The sequence below is a fragment of the Saimiri boliviensis genome, chromosome 15 (assembly GCF_048565385.1).
Source record: "Saimiri boliviensis isolate mSaiBol1 chromosome 15, mSaiBol1.pri, whole genome shotgun sequence".
NCBI classification, from domain to species: Eukaryota; Metazoa; Chordata; class Mammalia; order Primates; family Cebidae; genus Saimiri; species Saimiri boliviensis.
The window spans coordinates 49,416,640-49,442,428 of record NC_133463.1 but is presented as its reverse complement, the minus strand read 5'-3'; the positions used below and the strand labels follow the sequence as shown (position 1 = coordinate 49,442,428).

Genomic DNA, 25,789 nt, shown 5'->3' with positions numbered 1-25,789 from the left:
TGAACTCCTGAGCCCAAGTGATTCTCCTGCCTTTGTTACCCAAAGTTCTGGGTTTACAGGACTGAGCCACAGTACCTGCCCTCAAATTTATGTTTAAACCCCAAATCAATACTTGGACACTTTTGCATTCATTCTTTGACATATGCAGAGTGGTGGAAATGTTTGCGTTATGCAATGCGCAGATTCCCAGTTGAAGTCTGAGGCAATGGGCAATACTCTTCCTTCTTGTTTCAGCTTTCATACTGTAAACAAGTGTTCCTTTCTTTAAAAAATTAAATTTTTACTAGAGACAACAGGACTCACTCTGTTGTCCAGGCTAACAAGCATTCTTTTCACAACATATTTAGTGCCATGTTTTTCTCATTTTTGTGCTTTTTTTTTTTTTTTTGGTTATTTCACTGTTTAAAATGGTCCTCAAGTATACTGTTGAACTACTGTAGGGTTCATCAGAGGAAAAGGGCTATGATGTGCCTTATAGAGAAAATATGTGTTAGATAAGCTTTCAGGGATGAGTTATAGTATTGTTGGCTGTGAGTTCAATGTTAACGAATCAACAATGTATATTAAATCAGTGTCTTTAAACAGAAACACACACAAAAGAAAGGTTATATATTGATTGGTTCATAAAAATGTTGTGACCAGAGGCTTGTAGGTGCATAGCCCTTTTTTTCCTAGGAGCAGTGGTTTGATATTTGCTAATTCAATGTTCATGATGATTTAAAAAGTAATTACCACGGATAATGAGAATCGACATACAAACATATATATACACAGACACACACATACACACACATATCTGTTTTGCGTTTAAGAAGTTAAAGTAGAAAATTATAGTATACCATTATTAGTTACAGTCTCCAAGAATGCAACTACAAAAACATATTTTGGCAGTTAGTAAATTTCATTATATTATACACAATCAGAATTCAAATAATTTTAATATTTCTTCCTGAAATGGGTGCATCATTTAGCTGTTTTGATACCATAAATGAGTAAATTTTATAAATGTAGATACGTGAGATCTTTCAGTTATTGTGATTGACTAATTATTAATATGTATCTTTGAGTGAGTCTATATTAAGATTTGTCTTTTTCTGTGCAAATTAGGTAAAATTCAATACTCTCTCTGCTACCTTTATTTAAACAATGCTTCTTGAGCTCTGTGTTATTTGGTAGGAATTTAGTAGTTCAGAGAAATCAATTGACTCTTCTACCAAAACACTTTTTGTCTTTTTGCAATGTTGAATAAAGGCTTTAAACCTGATAGCAATACCTTTATCTCTAACCTTGTTCATATGAGAGTGCATAATTGTGCATTTTGCAATTTCCTTGTCTCAGTTGTTCTCTGTTGTTTATCTGCTTACTCCTAAGGCTAGGAAAAGTGATATTAATGGGTGGCTCATGTATTAGGTAGAAAATGAAGGCGAGTCCATGGATATCTAATCCATGTCTTGGTACTAGTGGCATGCCATAATATAGGCCTATCAAAGCTCCTAGAAGATTTTTTCAGCTTTAAGTTTTTTGCTAGATACACTGCCAAGATACAGATGAGACTATAACATGGGGAAATGAGTGGTTACATTTAGGCCTAATGTTTGCAGCCTTAAAAACCTCAATGAAACATATTTTCTCTACTTTCAAGATACAAGATTTGAACAATTGATATAACTCTCTCACACCTTTACTGTGATTATCAGAGGAATAAAAAGGATTTTTAGTAATCTATCTTTTCTTCCGTAGAACACTTTATGTTTGAAAAATGAGGTCCCTCATAGAGCAAGGTCAGTATTATGGGAGAATGACTCATTTAATTCTAAAGCTGTAACATGTTACAATAGTTTGTCTTAAAATGGTTCAATGTAGATGTCATAGAATGAGTTCAGACAGGTCTGCACAGGCCAATTCATAAGAAACTGTTACCTCTCTGGATTTATGAAACTAGTTCTCTAGTTTCATTGTAGAGTGATACCCAAAAAGTAAAAAGCCTAAAGTCCTTTTTTCATGTCTTTCTTATGTATTAGTCTGTTCTCACACTGCTATAAGGATACTGAGACTGGTTAATTTATGAACAAAAGAGGTTTAATTGACATAGTACTGTGTGGCTGGGGAGACCTCAGGAAACTTGCATTCATGGCAGAAGGCAAAGCAGGACACGTTTTGCATGGCAGCAGGAGAGACAGAGGGGAAACCATCACTTTAAAAACCTCAGATCTTGTGAGAACTCCCTCAGTATCATGAGAACAGCATAGGGGAAACCACCTTCATGATCCAATCACCTCCCACCAGGTCCCTCTTTTGATACATGGGGATTTCAATTTGAGATGAGATTTGGGTAGAGACACAAAGCCAGACCATATCATCTGAGCTGTAGGTAAAAGTGGGATATATCTTTCTCCTTAAACTTTCTAGAAATGCCATTCTCTCAAAAATATAAGTCTAGAAGACAGGGTGGAGGTAGGGTACCATTTTCTATTGTAGTGATGATGAGTGATGCTTATTTGTCCTATTAGTTTAATATAGGAAATGGACTAGGATCATGTAAGTGAAATTAATTACGTAACTACCAAATAAACTACAAAGAAACAGAAAAGTGTTCTGTGAGAGAGAACTATAGGGAAGATTTACTTTAAATTAGTTGTGAATTTCCTTTCGATAATTTCCACTTGAATTATGTAGGCATACTCAGGACTCCTGTTGTATTTTTTAAGATTCTCAGTTTGGATCCCCTTTCTCATCACAATATTTATCTTATTTTTAAGTTTTTAAAAATATTTAATTTTTAAACACATAATTTTATTGTCCTCTCCTCCAAACATTTATTCAACCACCATCCACCTTTCTCAAGAAGAGGAGCTACCAAAAGAAGCTGGCAGTAAGGCCAGGAGGGTGAGAACAAAGCAGAAAAGAGTAAGTGTGCAGAGGCCACTGTTCCCTGCTCTAGATGTGAACCTGGGGACCTGTACCACAGGGCCTTGGAGCAAGAACCAGAGTTCCAACCAAGGTACCTGGACCTATCCAACTCACCTCAGGGACGGATTGTGCTAGTCTAAATACGTTATCTCTGGAGAGCTTCTGATGTTCTAGGCCTCTGAAAAAAATAGCTGTGATAGTAAGCTGACTTCCCCTATCCCCTATCCTTGATCCTCAACACACTTTGTGGCTGAAGGCACCACAAGAGGCTCTACCTGTCACCTTGCAACAGAACTGGCAATTTTTTGCAGTTCTAGCACCTGCCCACAAGGTTACTGTGCCTTACACTGCTGTGTGACTCTATTTATGATACTCAGGCAGGCAGATCTGGGACATAAAGATGAATAGATCCACCAGTAAATAAAAAAAAAAAAAAAAAACCAGCAACAACAAAAAACATCTGAGGAAACCCAGCAGCAAGAGAAAGGAAATATAAGTAGAACACTTAGGTGGCCAACAGACATTTAGGAAGAATTTCTGCACCTGGTTGCTGACAATTAGAATAAAATAATAAATACTTTAGGTTTAAATTATTTTCTAAAACCAAAATGTATGATTTTGAGTTCAATAATTTAGAAGAATTCAGTGAGAATATGGTCCCTGTGAAGATCTAAATCAGTAGTCTAGAAGGCGCACTAACGTAAATATCTGAACGAGAACAAAGCTGCAAAGAGATGGTAATCATAAAAGAAAGCATACAAGACAGAAGACTGTGGCAGGCATTGTTCAATGTGCCTTTTTTTTTTTTTTTTTTTTAGACAGGATCTCACTCCGTTGCCCAGGCTGGAGTGAAGTTGTACGATCTCAGCTCACTGAAACCTCTGCCTCCTGGGTTCAAGTGATTCTCTCACCTCAGCCTCCCCAGTAGCTGGGACTACAGGCATGCATCACCACGCCCTGCCAATTTCGGTATTTTTTTTTTTTTTTTTTTTTTTTTTTTTTTTTTTTTATAGAGACTACGTTTCACCAAGTTGGCCAGGCTGGTCTTGAAATCCTGACCTCAGGTGACCCATCCGCCTTGGCCTCCCAAAGTGCTGCGATTACAGGCATAAGCCATCGTGCTGGCTTCAATACACTTTTTGCCTCTAACTTAGGTAATCCTTACAAGAATCCTTTGAAGTAGAAATTCTAGAGAAATACAACATTTGAATTAAAAAATTATGTGATAGAAGAATAAAGAAAAAACAGAATTTAAAAAGGTAGTACAAGAATTCTCTCTTGAAGAAATGTTAAGCACAGATAGAAGGAGCTCATAAAGTTCCATGAAGGACTATGACAAAATAAATTAAAAGATGAACTCTTAGACATATGATCAAACTCAATTCCAAATATCAACAGTCCAATTCAGCATTTCAACACAAGAGGTTAGAATTGATAGATTAAAGACCATTGACATATTATCTTTCCACTATCTAAGATACTATTTGTCGGTTAAAGAAAGGTATTTTCTACTCAATTTTATATTGTTACACTTTGTCATCTTCATTTAAATATGCATGAAATTATTTTTCTATGTGGTGTGGCATATGAGTCCAGCTTACTTTTATCTAGGATAATAAAATATCAAAATAATTATTTAAATAAAAGATGCTTTTTTCACACACATTTTTATATTATACAGTCAGACCGTCATATCTGTGGGTTTCATACTCACATATTTCACCAATGACAGGCTGAAGGTATTTTTTAAAATAAATAAATAATATTAAAATAAAACGAATAAACAATTATGATGACTACATAGCATCTGCATTGTATTAGGTATTATAAGTAGTCTAAAGATAATTTAAAGTATTCAAGAGGATATGCATTGAATATATGCAAATACTATGCCATTTTATACAAAATGAGCATCTGAGGATTTTGGTATCCATGGGGTTACTGAAATTGTCCCATGTGGATACCAAAAGACAACTGTATTCATTTGCCATATACACCAGATAAATTTGGATTTATTTTTTATCTCCTAACCTATTTATTCTTAAATGCAACTATTCTGTTTTTATTATAATGGCTTTATATTATGTTCACATATCAGATAATATCATCTTTGCTATTGTTTCATTTATAACTTTTTCTATTTTAAAATTTTTATTCTTTAATATGAGTTTGAAGTCATATCATCTAAAAACTCTACCTCATCAAAAATAAATAAATAAATAAAACTCATCTGTAGCTGGCTTTGTATTTAGAAGTGCATATATTATTTTGAGAGAAGAGTTATTTTTATGATACTAGTTTTAACATATAAGAAATTGAATCTTTATTATTGTTTTCATTTCTCGATGATTATTCTCTAAAATGTTATTTTCATAGCATTTTCCAAGATTTATACCAATTATTTTATTCTTTTGCTATTGTTAATGCTGGAACATAAAAAATAATAATATTGAGATTGCATACGCTTGTAGTCTTTCAAGGAAAATGTTCTTAATCATTACTGGCAGCATGTTCGATGTTGTTTCAGTATATTTTTAAAATAATATTTATGTGGGCACCTTCTATTCCAGTGCTTGCTTTTTATACCACATTGTATCATGCTTCCCAAACCTTACCTCTTATATTTAACCCTGGAGTGCAAGTGAATTGGGACAAAGAAAATCTGGAAAGTCAGGATTGGTATCATGATGTAGATATGCAATCATACACAGGAGACTGCATCAAAAATGGAGTAAGTTTTTCTTTTAATTTAAACTAGCCCAGGCTAGTAATCCTATATGTATATTTTACTACTTCCCACTGAAATACCCATGACTAAACTACAGTGTGAATTAAGATAGACATTTAAGAGTCAGACAGTACAGGACCTACATCTCTATCTAGCTGCAAACCAATAATTTTTTTTCTGTTACAGAAGTCTAAATGTATAGGATATTAATTCTGTTTCTCAATCCAGCTTCATGGATACTGTAGAAAAACAATGGTTCAGCTATTTGTCTCTTTATATAGATATAAATCTTCATCATTATCATAATGAACGTTATTTTATCATGATTACTTGATTATAAGGTCCATGAGGCCAGGAATCTTCTCTAGTTTTTTTCATGCAGAAATACCCAGTCACTAGAAAAGTATTTCACACATAAAACGTATACATGTACTCAATGTAAATGCTATACACTCCAAAGTTTATTATTTGCATATGTATTTTATTCATACTTTCAATAAGTATTTGTGGAGCATTTACTGTGTGATATGCAGTATTCTAGGCACTGCAGACATAATTGTAAATAGAAAATAGAAGGTCTTTGCCTTCATAGAACATACTTCTTAAAGCAGTGGTTCTCAGATTTTGCTGCACATTGGAATCATCTAAAGATTTTTTTAAACACTGATACCAGCTCCTACCTCCAGACTTTCTGATTTAATTCATGTCTGATGCAACTTGAAACCTGGGGGCTTTTAAAAGTTCTCCAGTTAATTGTAATGTGCAACAGAATTTTTTGATCAGTGGCTTAATATATAAGTTAGGCATTAAGCAATTGCAGATTTCTTACTTGAAAGTGATAACAGACTGTGTTACAAAAGCCACCATTTTACCCACTATGTTTAGTTCACATTATATTCGTATCTTTACTATTAATATTATTTTAATTATGTCCTATATTCTTGCACCAAAAAAAAGTTCCTTGTGGTATTTTTGAAAAACCAACCATCACTATTTCTCTAAAAATACATTTATCAAAAAGGAGGTGAAATATTTAACATTTCAGTTGAGCCTGTTATACATCTGCCTTTATTAAATGGAGGTGCAATGTTTACTTTTATCCCAATCAAATATCACATTAAAAGTTGCTCTCCATATGTATCTAAAAAAGCTTTAAAAAATAATTTTGAGCAGTTCTTGACTACTTTACTGTATATACAATCTAATATTGTATTTTATATGGAAAAACTTTAACTCTTATTTATATATTTATTTATTTATCTGGCTTCCAGATGCTTAAAAGTAAGTTCATTATAGTACATTTGTTTAAAATGTTCAAGTCTAAATTGCACTCAGCATAGTGAAACTGCTGCTATTTTTCTTAAACATTATACCTCTTCAGAACATATTTGCCATAGGTACTGGCCTAAACTGATAACTTCTTTCCCTTCATTTTGCATAATGCAGCAACTTTGGTTTCGGAATGCCACCGCAATCTTAAATATTCAGACTAGCTTTGCTGAGTTTGCAGTAGCAACAATGATAATACCCATTGTAAAAAGGAAATGCAGAAATAGTGACTGTCAAATCCTAACATGTTCCTTATATCCACACTTTATTTTCCTTACCAGTATAATCTATACTCCAGTTAATAATTTAGTGCTAATCAGCTCCTTATCTTCTGAAAAGGAGAGTCTGCTTTGAATCACAAGGCAGCTGACCTTGAAGGTAGGTTTAATATATGCAGATTTCTTATATCACTTCGAAGCCTTTTCTACTCAGAGTATTTTCTTGGTTACATTTAGCTCTGAGCTGTGCAATCCTTATTTTGTCTATCCTAATAGTAACTGATTTATTAATGATATGGTTTTTACTCTTCTTTAGTTTTGGATTTTACATTTATTTGTATAACTAGTTTTAAATCATGTAGTGTTTTAATGTGTAAATAAAATAAATATGAATAGTTAAGGTAAATCATAAATACTAGAAAGAATATAGCATCTTTCTAAACAAAGTCAGCTATTTCACAAGGTGCTTATGTATCTCTGTCCACTTTCTTTAGATTTTACTGTCACATGGCATTTTTTAGTAGTGATGTGATAAAGATTTTAAATTGGCTCCTTGGATGACGTTTTGGGAATGAAATATCAATATGAATTGAAAAATGACCTAAAGAATTTTATTTTGTATAAAACTATGTAAGCAAAGCTATATTATTATTATACAGCTATGTAAGCCAAGCCATAGATGTTAGTTTAAATTTTTAAAATTTTCAGCAAATTGAGGACAGGGACATGTTTCAAAAATACGGTCAAATTTAGAATTATTACATGTTGGAAATAACTTTAGTTTAAATGTGTTAATGAGTTAGTGTGATTGCGTAGATCTAAACTGAGCAACAAAAAGAAAAGATTTAAAAAAAATTCTGTTTAACTGAAAATTACATATAATCTCAGCTTTAGGAAAAAAAATTTATAAGCTCTTTGAAAATAGAATTCCATCATAACAGACAATTTCAAACTTCTTTGTAAGTGTATGGTAGTGACTTGCCTTAAATATTAAAATACCCATCTTTGTTTGTTGTAATTTTTGAATTTGCTTGTTTTCTCCCATCAAAATTAGGAAGAAGAAAATACCAGATTTTTATTTCAAAAGAGGAAGAATGGTTAGATTAGAACAGTGGCATCAAGGAAATATAATTGAAATTCTTTTTGAGAAACAAAAGGTGGTTTGCTTTGAATTAAAAGGCCATTTTGTTGGGTAGAGTTCTCCACTTAATGGTTTCCTGATTACACTGAAAAGTACACTGGGTCGATTTAGATTATTCTTCTTCTCATCTAGCTTTTAGTGATCACATGTGTGCAATCTTCATACTTGAAAAGTAGAATATGAAAATAACAAGAAACTACAGATGTGCTTTGGAGATTGATACGTAGTGCTTTTGCTAGTGAAAAATAACCCCAAACAAATAAGTTTAGGAAACAAATTTTGTTAACTCCATTTTACAATAAAGTGTTTATATATTGGTATTAGCATTCCAAATTATTTTCATGAAAATTATTTCATGAAAATATCTTTCATTTTATTAGCTTGTTTTCTATTTTAAAATCATGCTGTGAAAGAATGATTAAATCAAATATAAAGTATAGAACGATTTAAATGGCTTAATAGTCTTCCAGATAAGATAGAACTATTTCTGCTATTATCTTGGAGAATCAATAGTGAATTGAGTTGTCTTCTTTAAACACTATGCTGTTTTCACTGCTTGTTATGTTGCTTTAAAGAAATTTAGATAAAATATTTCACATGCTAGTTTAGAGAATCATTGCTCTGAGAGAAATATGTTTCAACATCATTAGTTGTGCTATTTAAAATTGACCTTTTATCTACAAATATTATTGTCATTCTCTCTGGAGCATTTGACCTGACTAGGGCTGAGATGGCACATGTTAGCCTACAAAACATGAGATTTCACTAAGTAAAAGTAAAGTTTTGCTCAATTTAGAGAACAAATACTGGAAAGTAATGTTAAGAGCGATATTCAGTAGTTCATAGTTTATTATATATTTATATTTTTTGACATATATTAAATTTATATATCTTTAGAAAATGTGTGCTACTTATTATAAATTACTGTTTTATTTATTACTATGTATAAGTGATGTGTTTCCCAATTAAACCTTTAGAAGTAAACTTAAAAGAACTCATAAATTTCTGTTGAATGTAGGGTTTAATAACATAGGTCTCATTTATTTAAAGATAATTTTTTTCTGCTATCACCTCGGCATAAAATTACTACTGTGTTTTTATTGTTAGTTTGTTCTACTTAAGCTCTTTTTTTTTATGAAATTTTCTTTCTTTTTTTTTAACTGCATTTTAGGTTTTGGGGTACATGTGAAGAACAAGCAAGATTGTTGCCATAGGTACACACATGGCAGTGTGGTTTGCTGCCTTCCTTCCCCTCACCTGTATCTGTCATTTCTCCCCACGCTATCTCTTCCCACCTCTCCACCCCCCGTCCCTCCCCCATTTTCCCCCAACGGATCCCAGTGTGTAGTGCTCCCCTCCCTGTGTCCATGTGTTCTCATTGTTCAACAACCACCTATGAGTGAGAACATGTGGTGTTTGATTTTCTGCTCTTGTGTCAGTTTGCCGAGAATGACGGTTTCCAGGTTCATCCATGTCCCTACAAAGGACACAAACTCATTGTTTTTGAAGACTGTGTAATATTCCATGGTGTATATGTGCCACATATTCCCTGTCCAGTCTATCATCGATGGGCATTTGGGTTGGTTCCAGGTCTTTGCTATTGTAAACAGTGCTGCAGTGAACATTCGTGCGCATGTGTCCTTATAGTAGAATGATTTATAATCCTTTGGATATATACCCAGTAATGGGATTGCTGGGTCAAATGGGATTTCTATTTTTAGGTCATTGAGGAATCGTCACACTATCTTCCACAATGGTTGAACTAATTTACACTCCTACCAACAGTGTAAAAGTGTTCCTATTTCTCCACACCCTCTCCAGCATCTGTTGTCTCCAGATGTTTTGATGATTGCCATTCTAACTGGTGTCTATATCTCTGTGTTGGTACCAGTACCATGCTGTTTTGATTACTGTAGCCTTGTAGTATAGTTTGAAGTCCGGTAGTGTGATGCCTCCTGCTTTGTTCTTTTTGCTTAGAATTGACTTGGCTATGTGGGCTCTCTTATGGTTCCATATGAAGTTTAAGGTGTTTTTTCCCAGGTCTGTGAAGAAGGTCATTGGTAGCTTGATGGGAATAGCGTTGAAGTTGTAAATTACTTTGGGCAGTATAGCCATTTTCACAATGTTGATTCTTCCTAACTATGAACATGGAATGTTTCTCCATCTGTTTGTGTCCTCTCTTATTTCGTTGAGCAGTGGCTTGTAGTTCTCCTTGAAGAGGTCCTTTACGTTCCTTGTTAGTTGTAGTCCTAGGTATTTTATTCTCTTTATAGCAATTGTGAATGGCAGTTCGTTCTTGATTTGGCTCTCTTTAAGTCTGTTACTGGTGTATAAGGAATGCTTGTGATTTTTGCACATTGATTTTGTATCCTGAGACTTTGCTGAAGTTGTTTATCAGTTTCAGGAGATTTTTGGCTGAGACGATGGGGTCTTGTAGATATACAATCATGTCATCTGCAAATAGAGACAATTTGATTTCCTCCTTTCCAGTTTGAATACCCTTTACTTCTTTTTCTTGTCTGATTGTTCTGGCTAGAACTTCCAGTACTATATTGAACAGGAGTGGCGAGAGAGGGCATCCTTGTCTAGTGCCAGATTTCAAAGGGAATGCTTCCAGCTTTTGCCCATTCAGTATGATATTGGCTGCTGGTTTGTCATAAATAGCTTTTATTATTTTGAGATACGTTCTGTCAATACCTAGTTTATTGAAGATTTTTAGCATAAAGCGCTGTTGAATTTTGTCAAAGGCCTTCTCTGCATCAATTGAGATAATCATGTGGTTTTTGTCTTTGGTTCTGTTTATGTGGTGAATTACGTTTATGGACTTGCGTATGTTGAACCAGCCTTGCATCCCCGGGATGAATCCTACTTGATCATGGTGGATAAGCTTTTTGATATGCTGTTGCAATTGGCTTGCCAGTATTCTATTGAAGATTTTTGCATCTATATTCATCATGGATATTGGCCTGAAGTTTTCTTTTCTTGTTGAGTCTCTGCCGGGTTTTGGTATCAGGATGATGTTTGCCTCATAAAATGATTTGGGAAGGGTTCCCTCTTTTTGAATTGTCTGGAATAGTTTCAGAAGGAATGGTACCAGCTCCTCTTTGTATGTCTGGTAGAATTTGGCTGTGAACCCATCTGGACCTGGGCTTTTTTTGGCTGGTAGGCTCTTAATTGCTGCCTTGACCTCAGACCTTGTTATTGGTCTATTCAGGGTTTTGACTTCTTCCAGGTTTAGGCTTGGGAGGATGCAGGTGTCCAGGAATTTATCCATTTCTTCCAGGTTTACTAGTTTATGTGTATAGAGTTGTTTGTAATAATCTCAGATGATGGTTTGGCTTTCTGTGGAATCTGTGGCGATATCCCCTTTATCGTTTTTTATTGCATCAATTTGGTTATTCTCTCTTTTCTTTTTTATGAATCTGGCTAGAGGTCTGTCTATTTTGTTGATCTTTTCGAAAAACCAGCTCCTGGATTTATTGATTTTTTGAAGAGTTTTTTGTGTCTCTATTTCCTTCAGTTCTGCTCTGATCTTAGTTATTTCCTGTCTTCTGCTAGGTTTTTGAGTTTTTTTGATCTTGCTCCTCTAGCTCTTTCAATTTTGGTGATAGGGTGTCAATTTTAGATCTCTCCTTTCTTCTCATGTGGGTACTCGTTGCTACATATTTTCCTCTAGAGACTGCTTTAAATGTGTCCCAGAGATTCTGGTATGTTGTGTCTTCGTTCTCGTTGGTTTCGAAGAACATCTTTATTTCTGCCTTCATTTCATTGTTTATCCAGTCAACATTCAAGAGCAAGTTGTTCAGTTTCCATGAAGCTGTGTGGTTCTGAGTTAGTTTCTGCATTCTGAGTTCTAACTTGATTGCACTGTGGTCTGAGAGACTGTTTGTTATGATTTCCGTTCTTTTGCATTTGCTGAGGAGTGATTTATTGCCAATTATGTGGTTAATTTTAGAATAGGTGTGATGTGGTGCTGAGAATAATTCATATTCTGTGGATTTGGGGTGGAGAGTTCTGTAAATGTCTATTAGGTTTGCTTGTTCCAGGTCTGAGTTCAGGTCCTGGATATCCTTGTTGATTTTCTGTCTGGTCGATCTGTCTAATATTGACAATGGGGTGTTAAAGTCTCCCACTATTATTGTGTGGGAGTCTAAGTCTCTTTGTAAGTCATTAAGAACCGCCTTATGTATCTGGGTGCTCCTGTATTGGGTGCGTATATATTTAGGATCGTTAGCTCTTCTTGTTGCAGTGATCCTTTCACCACTATGTCCTTCTTTGTCTCTTTTGATCTTTGCTGCTTTTAAAGTCCATTTTATCAGAGATGAGAATTGCAACTCCTGCTTTTTTTTTTTTTTTTTTGCTCTCCATTCGCTTGTAGATCTTCCTTCATCCCTTTATTTTGAGCCTTTGTGTATCTTCGCATGTAAGATGGGTTTCCTGGATACAGCACACTGATGGGTTTTGGCTTTTTATCCAATTTGCCAATCTGTGTCTTTTGATTGGGGCATTTAGTCCATTGACATTTAGGGATAGTATTGTTATGTGTGAATTTGATACTGTCATTTTGATGCTACCTGGCTGTTTTGTTGGTTAGTTGATGCAGATTCCTGATTGTGTTGATGCTCTTTTACCATTGGGTATGTTTTTGGAGTGGCTGGTACTGGTTGTTCCTTTATATGTGCAGAGCCTCTTTCAGGAGTTCTTGTAGAGCGGGTTTGGTGGTGATGAAATCTCTGAGTACTTGTTCACAAAGGATTTTATTTTTCCTTCACTTATGAAGCTTAGTTTGGCAGGATAGGAGATTCTGGGTTGAAAGTTCTTTTCTTTAAGGATGTTGAATATTGGCCCCCAATCTCTTCTGGCTTGTAGGGTTTCTGCTGAGAGATCTGCTGTGAGTCTAATGGGCTTCCCTTTGTGGGTAACCTGACCTTTCTCTCTGGCTTCTCTTAGCATTTTCTCTTTCATTTCAACCCTGGTGAATCTGATGATTGTGTGCCTTCGGGTTGCTCTTCTTGAGGAATATCTTTGTGGTGTTCTCTGTATTTCCTGGATTTGAATATTGGCCTGCCTTGCTAGGTTGGGGAAGTTTTCCTGGATAATATCCTGAAGAGTATTTTCAAGCTTGGATTCATTCTCTTCATCACATTCAGGTACACCTATCAAACGTAGATTAGGTCTTTTCACATAGTCCCACACTTCTTGAAGATTTTGTTCATTCCTTTTTGCACTTTTTTCTCTGCTCTTGCCTTCTCTTTTTATTTCATTGAGTTGATCTTCGACCTCTGATATCCTTTCTTCTGCTTGGTCAATTCGGCTGTTGAAACTTGTGCATGCTTCGTGAAGTTCTCGTGTTGTGTTTTTCACCTCCATCAATTCACTTATATTCCTCTCTATGTTGCCCATTCTCATTAGCATTTCATCCAATCTTTTTTCAAGGTTCCTAGTTTCTTTGCATTGGGTTAGGACATGTTCTTTTAGCTCACTGTAGTTTCTTACTACCCACCTTCTGAAGCCTGATTCTGTCATTTCATCACCCTCCTTCTCCATCCGGTCTGGTTCCCTTGCTGGTGAGGAGTTGTGATCCCTTTTAGGAGGAGAAGTGTTCTGGTTTCTGGAGTTTTCATCCTTTTTGTCCTGGTTTCTTCCCATTTTTGTGGGTTTATCCACCTGTTATCTTTGTAGTTACTGTCTTTCAGATTGGGTCTCTGAGTGAGTTTCCAGTTCATGGATGCTGAAGTTTCTTCTTCTTCTTCTTCTTCTTCTTCTTCTTCTTCTTCTTCTTCTTCTTCTTCTTCTTCTTCTTCTTCTTCTTCTTCTTCTTCTTCTTTTTTAAGCTTCCCTTCTAACAGTCTGGCCCCTCTGCTGTAGGACTGCTGAGGTCCTCTCCAGGCCCTGCTTGCCTGGGGATCACCTGCAGCAGCTGCAGAACAGTAAGGGTTGCTACCAGTTTCCTCTTCCGCTATCATTGTCCCAGAAAGATGCTCGTCAACTGTCAGTCCGTTCTCTCCTTTATGAGGTGACTCTTTGGATCTATGGGGGTCAGGGAGCTACTTGAGGAGACAGTGTCTTTTTTGGGGGCTCAAGTCCTGAGCTGTGAGCTCCATTGTTCATTCAGAGCTGCTGGGCAGGTACGTTTAGGTCTGCTGCAGCTGTACTCATAAACCGCTTTTTGTTCCCAGGTTCTCTGTCCCGGGGACTTAGGGCTTTATGAGTTTCCGTTGTGCTGCTGCCCATTTTATTTTTTCTTTCAGGTCTGCCCTGCCCAGCTAACAGCCCACCTAGTCACTGTCTGCCTGCAGAGGCTTTGCTGAGCTACTGTGGGCTCCGCCCAGCTGCCCTATGATCTTCCCTGCAGTCCTGTTTATATGGGCATAGTTAGAACTGCCTCGGCAACAGTGGCCCCGCCTCTGTTATGGTGGACTCTCTCTGTTGTGGTGGGTTGCCTCAGCAATGATGGGTTGCCTCAGCAATGGTGGCTGGCCTCTGTAGTGGTGAAGAGTCTCAGTAATGGCGGACGCTCCTCCCCCACAGAACCAGACCATCCCAGGTTCATCTGTGCTTGCTGTGAAATGCTCAACCCAGAGTGTTTTCAATTACTGTTTTTGTTGTCATTGTTGTTGTTGTTGGGGGTGGGGAGTGGGACCAACCGAGCCTGATCACCTGGCTCCCTGACTCAGAGTTTTTTTTTTTTTTTTAGTTTTTAAGTTGAACGACCCAGTGTTCCAGTCACTTGTTGAAAAGGCGCTGGGATCTCCCGTGCTGAGACTCACTGAGTCAGCTCAAACAGCGGCGCTGACTCCTGGCGGTTTTTTTACCTAGGAATCTCCTGGCCTGGCTCGCTATTTCAGATGAATGGGCAACTCTGCCATCTCAGGGCTCCGATCCCCAGCTAAGAGTTCTCCCAGACCAGTGGTTTTGTACAGAGAACCACCACAACAGGGCATGGTCAGAGCAGCCATGCGGGGCAAACCAGCCCCATGGGGGCCAAAACAGCCACACTGGCTGGAATAGCGGTGCTGGCGACCCCTCTGCCTGGGAATCTCCTGGTCCGTGGGCGATAAAAATTATCTGGAAATGCGGCATCCACTCACCCTCTGCACTTTCACTGGGAGCTGAAGTCCTGAGCTGTTCTTAGTCAGCCATCTTCCCAGCAGTCCCTTAAGCTCTTAATCTAATGTAGCCTTGGTGAATTTACCCATGTAAAATACTTGATTAAGCCATAATGAAAGGCTGCTTGGCTGATATCCATCAGTCCCTTTGCTGAAAATTACTGAATTTAATGTGAATATGTATAAAGAAACACCATAACTGTGTCAGGTGTCTAAAGTTTATGTAACTTAGTTTAATGGCTTCATTTTGTTCAGTTGTGCCATACACGTGTTTACTGAGTTATGAAAACTCCACAATCACTAATGAATGGGAAACACAAAGAATTAGTATTAAGAGTATGCTGTTTGTTCTCATTATGATGCATAACTAAAAACCTAAAATTAACTGTAACTTAAATTATTTCTCTGTGACTTCTTTTCTTCTTTTTTTTCTTTCTCATTCTCCTTGTTCATGCTCCCTTTCTCCTCCTTAAATAAATAAAAATATTCTGAGTATGGCTTATCTAGTTGTAGAAGTAGAGAGGAAGATTGGTTATAAAGAGGAATGTAAGTTAATTTATAAATAAAAGTTATTTCAAGTTAAAATCAATACAAGAGAAACTCTAATTTCCATGTAGCCAAAACTTGAAATTAACTCAAATTCTGAATTTCCTTTGTAGATCATACAAATTAGTTTTCAGGGTTGGCACATCTTACCAACTTTATACACTTATCAAGAATCATTAGCTGGGCATGGTGGCGCATGCCTGTAATCCCAGCTACTCAGGAGGCTGAGGCAGGAGAATTGCCTGAACCCAGGAGGCGGAGGTTGCGGTGAGCCGAGATCGCGCCATTGCACTCCAGCCTGGGTAACAAGAGCGAAACTCCGTCTCAAAAAAAAAAAAAAAAAAAAAAAAAAGAATCGTTTGGGTTTGTTACCTAGTGTGTGACTGCCATTTGTTCTTGTTATTTCATTTCACAATTTCATTTAAAAATTGTGCAGTCAAATTCAACATGATCATTAAAAGACTTTTTTTTTTTTTTTTTTTTTTTTTTGAGACAAAATCTCACTCTGTTTCCCTGGCTAAAGTGAAGGGGCATGATCTTGGCTCACTACAACCTTCACCTCCCAGGTTCAAGTGATTCTCCTTCCTCAGCCTCAAGAGTATGTGGTATTACAGGCCCATGCCATCATGCCTGGCTAGTTTTTTTTTTTTTTTTTGTATTTTTAGTAGAGATGGGGTTTTGCCATGTTGCCCAGGCTGGCCTCGAACTGCTGGCTTCAAGCAATTTTCCCACCTCGGCCTCCCAAAGTGTTGGGATTATAGGTGTGAGTCACTGCACCTGACCAAAAGACTTTCATTTTTTCCTCCCCTATAGAAACCATGGGAAATGCTGTGGAAGTAGATAAAAGCCAATTGTTTAAAGTATAGACAATATTTTGAAAAACTAAAACTCTAGAACACTTCTAGAACTTTTTCTTTGGATTGCTTTATGGGTGGCTTTAACTTTTTCTTCATCAACAAAAATTTTCTAGAAATGAAAGGCAATGTATGAGACTTAAGCAAAAAAAAATTAGTTAAGAATCTTAATCGGTAGAATCTTAATGAAAAAGTCTTTGTTTTATAAACAGTAGCAGCCAGCAGCCATATCCCTCTATGTAAAAGAAGCTATGAAGTAAGGATATACATTTTTTATGACTTTCTTTTTTAGTTATTTTATTTGCTTAATCATTTCCATAAATTATGAGTCCTAGAATTTAAGAAAAAAGGGATTCCACTGTGCTTTGTACTCTCCTCCAGAGAAAAGCTGAAGAAAATCCTTCCTTTGCTAGGCTGAGGCTGACTGAATTCCGTGGGTGTTTCTACATCTGAAGATCATTACAAAGACTACCCACTTGAGGAGGTATGCATGTTATTCAGATCTACCATATCTTCTGGAAATTCTTGAGTACTTACTCTATGAAGTGAAGAAAACAATTTACAGTAACAAAAATGGGACACGGGTCTCTTCTTAAAAGCTAGCTCTGATTAGTTGTTAATTGCTACTTGAAGATCTGTGCTGAGATCCATCTGTAGCCCCTTTCACTTGAGAGTTGAATGCTCTGATCCAGTGATGTCAGTCAGCCACGGAAACAGACTGGGGTGGAAGGGTACAACTATGACAGCGTTGTTCTCCTGAGCTACAGACACGTTTCTTTCAGTGTTTTCCATATCTATAAATAAACTTTTTCCATTTTCTTCTCTTTTACCTTTCCTTCTGTTGGGACATTTCTGTCAGTGACATCCCTCTATATTGGTTAGTTATTTCAGAGATTAAAAAGTTTGCAGGCTCTGCACAATTTGCCCCTTTGGTTCTTATAGAAAATATGTGTTTGTTAACTCATTTAAAATAAGGACCACTTCACACAAATAAAAACCACAGACTAACAACCACTTCTGTCTACTTCTCTAAAAACTGAATAACCTGTGTCTAATCTTCATTAAAGAAAGTCAGTCAAAAAAGAAAGTTTATTTCAAGATATCATCCTTACAATTAAGAGTATACAGAATATGAGGACAAGAAGACTAACTATTCCAACGATCGCTGTTTGATTTAGTGAATCTGGCTGGTAAATTGACTCTAAGCTATTTTCTTTACATTTTTTCATATGGTTTAGAGTACTTTGAGAGACCAGCCTTCCCGGGTGAAAAGTACACTAATTTCTAAGACAAATTATTCATAAGGATTATGGTGTTAAGAAATTGGTTAAGAAATATTACTTTGCTGCAATCTTCTCCACATTCAATGTGGAAAAGGACATTCTGAATTTCTAATGTAAATGGGGCTGGAAGTCTTTCTTGAAAAATAACATCAATAAACATATTTTCAGAAGTAAAATGTATTCATTGAGTACTATTGTCTAAATATTCCCCAAACCCTAGATGTTCCTTGTCAAATATACACTGAAAAGATATACTGTGCTATATAGATGAGGGTTAACAATAGGAATGTATAGATCTACATATGTTAGGGATGATTTTATTTTAGTTTAATGGCATCAGGATTCAAAAGAAACAAAACATGATATATGTAACAACTATGTAAATGCCTCTAATGTACTAGCAGCTGTACTACTTCTGTGCTTGAAAAGTTTACTGACATAAATGGGACACAGGCCCATAAATAGATAATTAAAGAGAATGTTTTTAAAGGCCATATCAGGGTTATGCCTAGGGGCTATCAGAGTATGTCATAAATCCTCACATTTCAAATTACAAAATTTCCTTTACTCCAAAATAAAAGTAGCTTTATTGTACACTTAAGAAAACTTGAAATTGTAAAGTGTTTATGGGAAATGGTACTTCCAGACTTGATTTACCAAATTTATAACAGTTAAGTAAGTGCCATTTTTCAGAATATGAAATATGTGATTTCAGCTTCTTAAATGGGATATCTGACATTATTATTACACTTTAAAACCTGTGAGATTTTCTTTTCAATTTTTAATTCTTCTCTTAATGATCTCATTTATTGTCTACTGGAAATCAATTTGGGAAATCATGTGAGTCCACTAAGCACTTCAGATAAGGCTATTTCATGAAGCATTCCAAGATTATCACAAGGAATTGCTTTCATATGCCATAAAAGAAGAAATAAGCTGAATATGGCCTGCCAAAGAAGGTTACAGTTTTACAGCCCCTCCCACTGCAGCTCTTAAGTCACTCATTTACATTAACTTTGGATTATCACTCACAGATTGAAAGCAAAACACTCATCACACACTCTGGGCTTGTGGTGCCACTTGTATGTGTGTTTCTAAATCAATGATGAGGGTATCAGAACCAATATTGGACATGGACATGGCAAATTACAGTGAAGTTTTGGATCCAACTTACACAACTTTGGAGTTTGAAACTATGCAGATTCTATATAATTCAAACGGTGAGTTATCATCTGTTTATATATGTAAAGAAAAATAAATATAATTGGAGAAGGTAGACTGAGCTTCCAAAGGTGGTGGATCAATGTTTGATTTTTATTTTTATTTTTTTCTGGAGAATTTATGTCTTTCTTTTAAAGCCACAGATCTGAGCTTTTGCGCTTTCTTAAAAAATTTAAGTTAATAATGTTAGGGCTATTTTATCTTAGAGGTAGAAAAAGCTTGGTTTTGTGTAATAAAGTAACTTCAGGGTTCTGTCATGGGCCAGTTAGAGAGGTAAAAAGAATAGATTCAGCCGTTATTTTATTTGCTGTAAATCATAGTTATATGTAATATTCGCAGATTGGCTGTGAAAGCATATTTTCCATGCAATGTTTAAAATGGCTTATGGAACAAAGTTTCCACAGGACACTAGGGAGTTTTACTGATTGTCTACTCTTTTCATTATTATTCCAGTTCTCAAATGCTACTGATGAGAAACTGCATTTAAAAATACTATCAGGTTTTTGCACTGAATGCTAATATGAAAGGAAATAAGGTTTATATTATAACCTTACTTGTCAGGCTAATGTTTAGCTGCACAAAGCTGTTGGTATTTAATTACTGTAACATTTTAACTTTAAATAAGACACAAGTTGTTTAGGGTTTGTGCCTTTATGTAGTACAGCTTATTCTTGACTTTGAATTTAGACTTAATTCCTAGTAAAAAAAAATCTTGTTTAAAATCTGTTATAACTGATAGAACTCCTAAGATTGAGTAATGATGTATACTTTGGAAAGTGTGTGTGTATGTGTGTGTGTGTGTGTGTGTGTGTGTGTGTGTGTGTCTGTGTGTGTGTGTGTGTTTAATGCAAGACTGAGAATATATCTTGTACTGAGGACCTCTCACTCTTCTACTGTATTGTACAATTTGTGTGACTGGTGTTCTGGTTCTATTTACAACAAGCAGTGCCTTCTTAGTGGAGGTTTAAAAAATAGTCAAAAGATGAATTCTGAGATTTTAGCACAAATATAGTTAAAATAAATCTGTAGTGCAACTTTCAGGAAGTCACTGTTTTGTGTCTTATGTTTAGACATGATTAGGGATATTTAATAGAGTATTTCATCAGAATCATGACTTTAAAAAAACACTCGTGATTAAGAAATGGTAGGGACATAATTAGCATAATCATAACACTTATTTACTATAAGTGTTTAACAAATATACTAAAATAATGAATTTGTATGGCTATATGCAAAGTGTGATGTAACTTGTGTTTAATAATGTTATCAGCAATATGTAAGTATGGCACTAAACTTGAAGCAAGAGGTGAATTTTTCATATTTCTATGTAGTCTCTCAGAATACAAGAAATTCCAAACAGTTCTAACTTTCATATTGTTAATATCTGTGTTGTTAATGTTACCAAAAGTAAAATTTGCAGCATTTTAATCCTATAACGTCACATGACTAACTCTAAGCATATGCTCATTAAGGTTTTTTCCAACTTCATGTAATTATATATGACAATATTTGTCTACTCAGAAGCGTTAGTAACTATTATATATGTAATGTCATAAAATGTAATCAGGATGTAACAACTTTTAGTTTTATCTTTTTGTTAGACATACAATAATCAGTTGTTAATATATTTACAATTTTATAATAAAGTTTTACTATATTACATATTTAATATCTTTTGAATGCATACAGATTTTGAAGATGTAATACACGATATTAACTCATTTAAGAAATATTTATTTTATTATAAATATCTACATTTTAAAAATAATTCTTCCTTCAGAACTATGTATTAGATAACCACTATATTCTGGGCATAATCCTAAAAGCTGGAAAACAGAGGAATATATAAAACAGATAAATTCTCTACCATCGTGGGGCTTACAGTCAGTTTGTAAAGATGGGTAATAAATGAGCAGACTAATACAGAATATACTTTTCAGAAATAAGGTTATTTTAAAAACTAAGGCCAGGTGTGGTGGCTCACATCTATAGTCCCAGAACTTTGGGAGGCTGAGGCAGAAGGATCGCTTGAGCCCAAGTGTTTAAGACCAACCTGGGCAACATAGTGAGATCTTGTCCCTACGATTAAAACTTTAAAAACTAGCTTGGTGTGGTGGGGTGCTCCTGTAGTCCCAACTACTTGGGAGGCTGAGGTGGGAGAATTGCTTGAGCTCAGGAGGCCCAGGTTGCAGTGAGCTAGGATTGCTCCACTGCACTCCAGCCTGGGTGACAAAGCAAGACCCTGACTCAAAAAATAATAATAATATGTAAAATACACAGGGCTTTAGGTTCTACTTGAAGACAGATGGAAGGTGGCTTTTTAAACGTGTGTTCAGACATTTCACAGAAAATGTGAAATGTTAACAGAAACTTGGTAGCTAGCTCAAAGATAGGTTTAGGGAATAGCTTTCCTCCCAGACAGAAGGAACAGCGAGTGAACAAGTTCTGAGATGATGGGGGAAAAAAAAGCCAATATTGCTGGAGAATAGTGAACTGGATGAAAAGTGGTACCAGATACTGGGATCAGAGATTTGGGGGAGTTATAGTGAGGGATCGACATGCAGGTTTTACAGCCTGTGGTAAGATGCCTATGGTTTATTCTGTATCTCATAACTGGGTCGGATGCAGAGGGTGACATGATGTGAATTTCTTTTTTAAAAAGTTATTATTATACTTTAAGTTCTGGGATACATGTGTAGAGCATGCAGGTTTGTTACATAGGTATACCTTGTAAACCATGTGCCTTGATGGTTTGCTGCATCTATCACCCCATCATCTACATTAGGTATTTCTCCTAATGCTACCTCTCCCTAAGCCTCCCATCCCGTGACAGGCCCCAGTGTGTGATGTTCCTCTCCCTGTTCCCATATGTTCTCATATGTTCTCATTGTTCAACTCCCACTTATGAGTGAGAACATACGGTGTTTGGCTTTCTGTTCCTGTGTTAGTTTCCTGAGAATGATGGTTTCCACCTTCATCCATGTTCCTGCAAAGGACATGAACTCATCCTTTTTTATGGCTGCATAGTATTCCATGGTGTGTATGTGCCATATTTTCTTCATTCAGTCTATCAGTGATGAGCATTTGGGTTGGTTCCAAGTCTTTGATATTATGAACAGTGCCACAATAAACATACGGATGCATGTGTCTTTATAATAGAATGATTTATAATCCTCTGGGTATATACCAAGTAATGGGATTGCTGAATCAAATGATATTTCTAGTTCTAGATCCTTGAGGAATCACCATATTGTCTTTCACAATGGTTGAAGTAATTTACACTCCCCAAAACAGTGTAAAAGCGTTCCTATTTCTCCAATGTTGTGAATTTGTTATAACAAGATCATTTAGGTGGTTGTGGGGTAACAAACAGTAGGGCAGCAAGAATGGAAGGAATGAATTTAGATAGCAAGCTGTTGCCATAATCTAGAGGAAAGACGATGGTTGGTTGAACAAGGATGTCCCTGGTGAAAAGTTGTGGATTAAATATCTACTTCAGGCCCGGTGTAGTGACTCATGCCAGTAATCACAACACTTTGGGAGGCTGAGACAGGTGGACTACCTGGGGTCAGGAGTTCAAGATCAGCCCGGCCAACATGGTGAAACCCTGTCTCTGGTAAAAATACAAAAATTAGTTTGGTGTGGTGGCACATATCTGTAATCCCAGCTACTTGGGAAATGGAGGCATGAGAATTGCTTGAACCCCAGAGGCAGAGGTTGCAATGAGTGCAGATCGCACCACTACACTCCAGTCTGAGCAACAGTGGAAACTCAATCTCCAAAAATTAAATAAATAAATAAAAACTATTGTAAACATGGACTTACCAAGGGATTGGTTATAAAAGATAAAGGAGAGAATACGATAAAGACTTGCAGATTATTGGCCCTGGGAAGTTGGATGGAACCATTGACTGATATAGGGAGACTGAAGGAAGGAAGAACAAGTTCCAGGGAAAAAATGAGAGAGTTTTGGTTTTGATACGTTAATTTACAATTCTGATTAGATTTCACAATGAAGTTCTTCAGTAGATGCTTGGGCATTTCAGACTGATGCCCATGGTAGACATCAGGGCTAGAGATAAAATATTGGACTTGTTCATCTTACAGCCAATATTTATTGTCATGGGACTGATAAGCTTCCCTTGGAAAAGAGTATAGTTGGAGAACTAAGTCTATGGTGTCTCAAAGTTAAATGTTCAGAAATAAGAAAGGAGAGCTTGGAACAGAAGCAGCCAGTGGTTAAAAGGGAAGCACCAGCGTGGGGTCTCCTAGAAGCCAACAAATGGACTGTTTTGAGCCTATAAATAATTAGTCGAACAATTTAATCAGGAAACAGTGCTAACTCTAACTGCAGTCTTCCTTTTTCATTGACAGATAGTTCTGCCCCAGAGACAAGTATGAATACCGCAGACAACGGTGTCAACTGTCTGTGTGCCATCTGTGGGGACAGAGCAACAGGAAAACACTATGGGGCATCGAGCTGTGACGGGTGCAAAGGTTTCTTCAGACGCAGCATTCGCAAGAGTCACATTTATTCTTGCAGGTACTTTAAATGCCCTTTTAGGAGAGTTATCTCTACAGGTGTTTCAGTTTGGCACGCAAAAAGTAAGAAAGGAAAATTCTGAGTTTTCGTATATCTGTAAGTCTATAAATAAAATCTCTAAACTGCGGCACAAGTAAGAACGTGTAGGTATGTATTGCAGGATGTAGTCACATAGGTGGTTCTTTTTTATGAAACATTTTAGACCTATAGAAGGTATATAAAAATCCACCTATCACCCAGCTTAGACCAATATAGTTGAAGCCTTTAATGGACACCTCCTCTGTCACTTTTCACTCCCTTGCCTCTTAGAGGTAACTACCATTGCAATTTTGTGTTATCTTTTCCTTGTGTTTCTTTATTGTTTTACCACATGTTCATATAGCTCTAAACATTTTAAAATCTGCATTTAAGAGCTTTTTCAATATGAATATATTTCTTCATGTTGATTTTTTAAGTGCCATTACATCCTAAGTCTAAAAACAAAATTATAAAATTGCAGATTATTTTGGTAGTTTGCTGATATTAATGAGTAAAATTTAATTTTCAGTCCTAAAATTTAAAATGTATTTCTTATGCTCTATCTTTTGTCATTAAATTTAAATATTTTGTCGGATGCTTATTTAACTATATTATATGTGTCACCCATTTCCAGTAGGCTGTTTTCTTGTTTTTTTTTTTTTTTTTTAATTTTAGATTAAAACCTATTCAACATCATAACATGATTTAAGTATACATTTGCATCTTTATTCATCTATATACTGTCCTTGAATCCAGATTACATTTAAATTGAATATAGGCTATTAACAAAAATGACTGATTAATGGAAAAAAAACTGTGTTTGTTCTATCAATAAAAGATATGTGTAAAATTATGTTCTTTTAAGAACAAGTTGGACATTTGGGAAGAAATTAACTCTCTCAAAGTGTCGCCATGTGATTTCCTGGGGTACTATACAAGTTAATATATTACTACCCAAATATCTATCTAGTTCTCTGGTAATCAGGTTCTCTAGTAATATTTCAAGATACTTTGAAGCACGTTAACAGAACTATAAATTGCCCACTTTAAAAACTTTCTAGGTAAACAAAAAAAGTGCATTTAGCTGAATTTTGCTTTTATTTACATTAAAACTCTAAAGGTAAAAGGTAGATCAATTTCCTTCATCAAAAATACTTTTCTATGAGCGGTTCTAAAAATTAATAACTAAAACAAATACAGAACAAGCTGTAAACCATACCTTCTGGAGTCATGTTCTCTGTTAAAAGTAAAATACGTGTGTGTGTGTGTGTGTGTGTGTGTGTGTGTGTGTGTGTGTCTGTAACGGTGATCCAAACAACTAAATCCAACAACAACTTGTGAGAATCAGAGAATTACAAAGGCTATCAGGATGTCTGTCCTTTCTGTATGGAAGAGTGGGAAAGGAATGCTCTTAGAGCAGTTTTTAGAGGTTTAAAAAGTATTGTAACAAGAGATACAGTTTAACTCCTGCACCTTCGTATTAGGAATGATACTGCCAACCTAGCTTTCTGTATATATTTTAGTATTCAGCAAATGTTATAATTTTTTATTTGGAAAATGGTTAGAATATTGATGCAAGTTTAGGGTCATGGAGGTTTTCTGAGTTCAGGTTGTGCTGGTCTCAAATTTATCTATTTTCCTAGATTACAAAATCCCATTTCTACTCTAACTGCTCCATCACACTGAGATTGGGCTTTCCTTCAAAAGCACTTTTAATTGCTGTTTCAATACTTTTCATGTTACATTTTTCACATTATGTGCAATTTGTATGCATACTCCATTAGATTGTGATTTCCTTGAGTAGAGGAGATAAGAAGTGTTAATCTGTTTAATCCCTACACCAGGATCTTGTATGCTGTAGGTGCTTAATAGTATATGTTTATTCAATT

At 35.8% G+C, this 25,789-nt stretch overlaps 1 protein-coding gene across 5 annotated transcripts in view; it reads left to right on the top strand.

The window, feature by feature from the left end:
* HNF4G (hepatocyte nuclear factor 4 gamma) overlaps nucleotides 1-25,789 on the top strand; it is a 138,000-nt gene that overhangs the window by 91,644 nt on the left and 20,567 nt on the right. For 3 of the 5 annotated variants that reach the window (XM_074386975.1, XM_074386976.1, XM_074386977.1), the window contains exons 3-5: nucleotides 17,217-17,319; nucleotides 19,153-19,338; nucleotides 23,714-23,882. In XM_074386975.1, coding sequence (XP_074243076.1) covers nucleotides 19,203-19,338; nucleotides 23,714-23,882 — 305 coding nt within the window. In that variant the 5' untranslated portion in view covers nucleotides 17,217-17,319; nucleotides 19,153-19,202. The remainder of the gene's footprint in view (nucleotides 1-17,216; nucleotides 17,320-19,152; nucleotides 19,339-23,713; nucleotides 23,883-25,789) is intronic. The other 2 variants (XM_074386979.1, XM_074386978.1) reach the window with 2 other exon arrangements.